The sequence below is a fragment of the Limulus polyphemus genome, unplaced genomic scaffold (assembly GCF_000517525.1).
Source record: "Limulus polyphemus unplaced genomic scaffold, Limulus_polyphemus-2.1.2 Scaffold992, whole genome shotgun sequence".
In the NCBI taxonomy this organism is placed as follows: Eukaryota; Metazoa; Arthropoda; class Merostomata; order Xiphosura; family Limulidae; genus Limulus; species Limulus polyphemus.
The window spans coordinates 9,180-13,859 of NW_013666602.1; the positions used below are offsets into that span (position 1 = coordinate 9,180).

At 30.9% G+C, this 4,680-nt stretch overlaps 1 protein-coding gene across 1 annotated transcript in view; it reads left to right on the forward strand.

Annotated features, from left to right (window-relative positions):
* The first annotated feature begins 2,159 nt into the window (after positions 1-2,159).
* The window catches only part of LOC106461581 (vacuolar protein sorting-associated protein 13C-like), a 219,273-nt gene continuing 216,752 nt past the window's right edge, over positions 2,160-4,680 (forward strand). Inside the window, exon 1 of the mRNA XM_022388591.1 lies at positions 2,160-2,262. Coding sequence (XP_022244299.1) covers positions 2,194-2,262 — 69 coding nt within the window. The 5' untranslated portion in view covers positions 2,160-2,193. The remainder of the gene's footprint in view (positions 2,263-4,680) is intronic.

A 4,680-nucleotide genomic window follows, 5' to 3' on the forward strand; every position in this document is an offset into this window, starting at 1 on the left:
ATCATGTGCCACTTAAATTTGGATTAGTACAGCAATGCATGCATTACTATAGTTTCTTCCAACCTGTTATGCAAATGTATTAAATCATTTTAATGTGTTCTTTCCATCCATATCAATAACTTAGTGCTCAAAAGCTTATGATGATTTTATACTTATAAAGTTGTTAATTATTTCTAAGTTTTTCAAGCTGATGATGGAATTAGAAAAAAAGATTTGAATTATTGGTAATTAAAGATTTTTTGTTCTTATGAATCATTTTAATCTTTGAAAAGAAGTCATCTAGTATCATCCCAAGTTTTCTTGTTAAATAATAAATGTTGTACTGCCTCCATTATTCTTAGTTGGAGTGAATTTTGTTCATTAATTACGCATCACACAATAGGACAAATTTTATCACATGAAATCTAAGATCTGTTTGTTTACAAATTTCAATCAAAGCTACTCGAAGGCTATTTATGTTAACCTTCCCTAATTTTGAAGAGATAGTCTAAATAGAAGGTAGCTAGTGTACACAATACACCACCAACTCTTGCCCTACTCTTTAATAACTAATAGTAGGATTGAACATCACAATATAACACTTCCTCGACTGAAAAGGCAAGGATGTTTGGTGATAGGATTCAAACCTGTAACCCACAGATTGCAAGTTGAGTATCCAAACCACTAGGCCATTCCAGGCCTCTGAAGTTTAAAGATAATTATTTTGAATGATGAATTAGTTTAATTAATAACAGTGTACTGTACTAATGCCAGATATCTCACTTTTCTGTTATAATGCTATATTCTTTTCTTTAACTGATGGAAAATTAGTTTGTTTAATAATAAACATCCCATACCCTTTTCTCAGCCTTACAGATTCTAGTTGGCCAGAACACTTACGAACGTTCAAAACATTAGGTATGTTAGAAATACTGGGATAGCCACTAGGGGGACATTCTGAGCTTCCAATTGGTTATAGATGTCACATATAGAAGTAAGTGTATATAAGGGAGTGTATCCAAAAATGGAAAGAGGTGGGCAGGGTGCCACTGTGTTTGATTCATTGCATGAGCAATATCTTAGCACATTGAAAAGATAAGCGGCCCTTATTTTATATTCTAGCTTGACAATATCTGTAATTTGAGTTTCTAATTTGTTCGAAACATAGACTTAGTATTTTGACTTCACAAACATCTAATTTGAACCAGTGCTGTATTCAACATACCACGTGACACACAAAAATCGATGTTTATCTGTGTTTATTATTTTCTTTTAAATTAAGAAATTGAGTAATATATAGTACTAAAATTTGAATTATAATCTACAGTTTGATACCAAACTTATTGACATAAATGCATGATTTATTTGACCATATTTTATATGAAAACAGTTTGATTTCAGGAATTATGTGGTTGTTTTATCATCTTAAAATCATTATTATTTTGATAATAATATATAGCCAGCATTATCTCAATGGATTTATTTGATTAGAGTATTCTATTTTATGACTAGTCTTCAATTTTTGGATATAGAAATTTCTCTGAATTGATATGAGTGTTTCTCTTTCTATGGAGAACATTGAAGATCCCCGTTTTTGAAATGTTGTCCTTTGTCTCTAGTCATTTAACAATCTCACTATATAAGTATTTTTCTTTAGAATGGTTTTAAATATCTCCAGCAACAAGACTCTCTGTGGTAACATTACATTGTTGAATGATCTGAAATTTGCTGTAACCCAATAATATAAGTGCTAAACATGTTGCATATAGCACCATTTGTCACATTCATGATGACATATTACTGCTTTGACAAGTTACAGATTGTTCACATGAGGTGAAGTTAATCTTTTGTAGTTTTTTACATACTAAGTATATTTAGCTTAGTTTTTCAATGTTATGAGGAAATAGCTTGAAATCTAGGACAATTAGAAATCAATATTTTATATTAGGAATTTGCTTGTACAGCTTGTTTGGAGAGCTCTATAGCTGAACTTACAGTAGTGAATGATGTTTGATTTCATTAGTATATGTTTATTCCCCCAGATTAAACCGACATTTATTCATCAGATCTATAGCAAGTAGCTCAGTGTGTGTGAATTATATTTTTAAAAAAACAGCAGTATTTTAATTACAATTGAAAAAATATATTAAAATCCAATGTAATTTGTCTTTTCAAGGACTTGAAAGTGATTATATTCTCAAGGCAAATGAGAGGATGGTTTTACGTGCCAACCTGACAAGTCTTACAGTAGATGACTTAATGGAATCAACTCTTTACTCTAAGGTAGGAAAATAGTTTATTTTAAGTAGATAAAGAAGTTATTGTAGAGTCTTAAAATTGCATTCTTTCTATTCATATACACTGTGATAATTTTATCACACAAGTTTTAAAATAGTTGATTTTGTAAATTTATCATAGTTTAAGATTCTTAACAACATTATTGTGTTGGGAGATTCAACCATTAAATTAACCTTGGGTACTTGACCTGTAAAATAAATGCAGTGAGCACCAGACTATTTGTACCTAAACTATTTTAAATTATTTAAAGATGTTCATTTCTTTTGCTAGGCTGTTCTCTCAAAGCTCAATCTATTACTTAGAAGGGGAACGTAAATGCCTTTTTTTTTGTACTTGTACAATATTTTCATATCTGAAAATAAATGCTGGAAAAAATATTGTCTGTATCTTATTTGTAGATGTTTTGTTTGACTACTGTTTTGTTCTTTTATCTGGCACCAATCTTCATCTTCAACATAATTAGTATCTAATAAGGCAAGCTATGAATTACATCTAAACAAATTAACAATCTGATGATGACAAAACGTTGTCGAAACTTTGTACATTTGCTGTTATGTTAAACTTATATTAAAGTTTTTCTTCATTACCCATTCAAGCCATCTCCAGCCAAAATTCACATCTTGCAAAGTAGGGTTATGTCCAGTTAGATGGAATTAACAAAGAATTTTTACCCTTGCACAGGTATGATGAGAATTATTTCAAGTTTCCTACATCATCTGTAAATAGCTGTATATTGTTTGAGCTGTACAGTCATAACAGTAAAGGAGTAGTACTTATTAATCAACACTTCTCAAATGGTTTTTATTCTAGCTGCATTACCCATCATAACTGCAAATTTCTTATTATGCCACAAGTCACAAATAATGTTTCAAGTTGAACTTGCATTATGTCAAGGTTTATTAGTGCTGTTAAATAAATAAAGGACAATCTGTAGATGGTTCCCATAACATGTATTGTCCCTTGGCTGCAAATGTTACTCTAACATTAGATATCATAGTTCCATAAGAGACATCCGTGGGTAAGACACTGATTTTCTGCTGAGAAACCCATACATTTGGTGCAATGTGTGAGAAGGGTCCTGTATATAGGTATTTTCAAGAATGTGGAAAGGGGTGCTGCTTGTATAATTATCAAAAGCAAGTAAGCAATCAAACTTTCTCCTCTTATTAGGCAGCATTCTGTACATGAATTTAGTAATGTCAATTTCATGCCATCTGTTGGTATTTGGTGACTTAAAATGGGGAGGGGGAGAGTAATGATGTTCTTGGAGTTGAAGATGATGAAATACTTTCATATTTTTTCTTGCTGCCTCTTTTAACATCATCAAGTTTGATGGGCATAATCTCTGTTCTGGAGTTCTTTAGTTGCTGCAATAGTGACAGGAGTTAAAGGAGTGACAGCATGACTGGTATCATCTTTGGTTTCATGCATCTCTTGAAATCTCACTTTTATAGTCAACATCAAGCAACTAGAGTGAGCTTTGCACACCTCTGGGAACTTGATGACAAGGAATTGTTCTCAGCAATCAAAAAGTGAACCAAAATATGATGGTGGATAATTGGATGATGTAGGTTTCTAAAGCTGAATGTAATGTCAAGATATGACTAGAAATAGTTTGAAAATATCTTTCATGAACTTTGCCAAATCTCCTGTTTTATATACGTAATATTAGTAAATTAATGACACAGATAACAACTTAGTTTTTGTTTTTGTCTGTATGTTCAATGATTATTGAGAAAATTTTCAAAATTTCTATTTAAAATGTACATGTCTTTAATATTAGGTCGTCAAGAAATTAATGTCGCATTTTGGACCACTTTTATTAACCAAAACCAAAAATGTACATCATGTATAATAGTTAAATGAACTGCCTAAACGTCATGTTAGTGTAGCTTATATAATGTGTAAAGTTTAGTGTACTATAATCCCTTATAGTAATGGTACATGACAAGATACAGAATTGGCATGTAATGCTGTTTGAATACAAGAAGGGAAACAATGCCTCTGTAGCCACAAAGAATATCAAAGAAGTTTTTGGAAACCACCATTTCTTTCTTTTGAACCAATATTTCAAAGCAGTAGGGTGTCTTTTGTCTGCTCGAAATTTCATATATTTTTTAGACTAAAATACATCTTAGTTACTAAGCTTGATAAATTATAACGGAATTATACGGTAGTCATGTAATAATTTATGATTTTTTAGTTATTCAAATGTATATATAAAACTTAAAAAAAATGTTTTGTTTCATATCCTCCACATGCAAATTTTTTAAAGGCTTAGCAACCTACATCAAGAAGCAACCGAGTACAAAGGTCGTAACTAGAAGATATAATTGTTGGCTTTACTTCTTTAGTTACTGTTCTATGTTTTATGAAAAATAAGTACAAGAACTTATTTCAAAA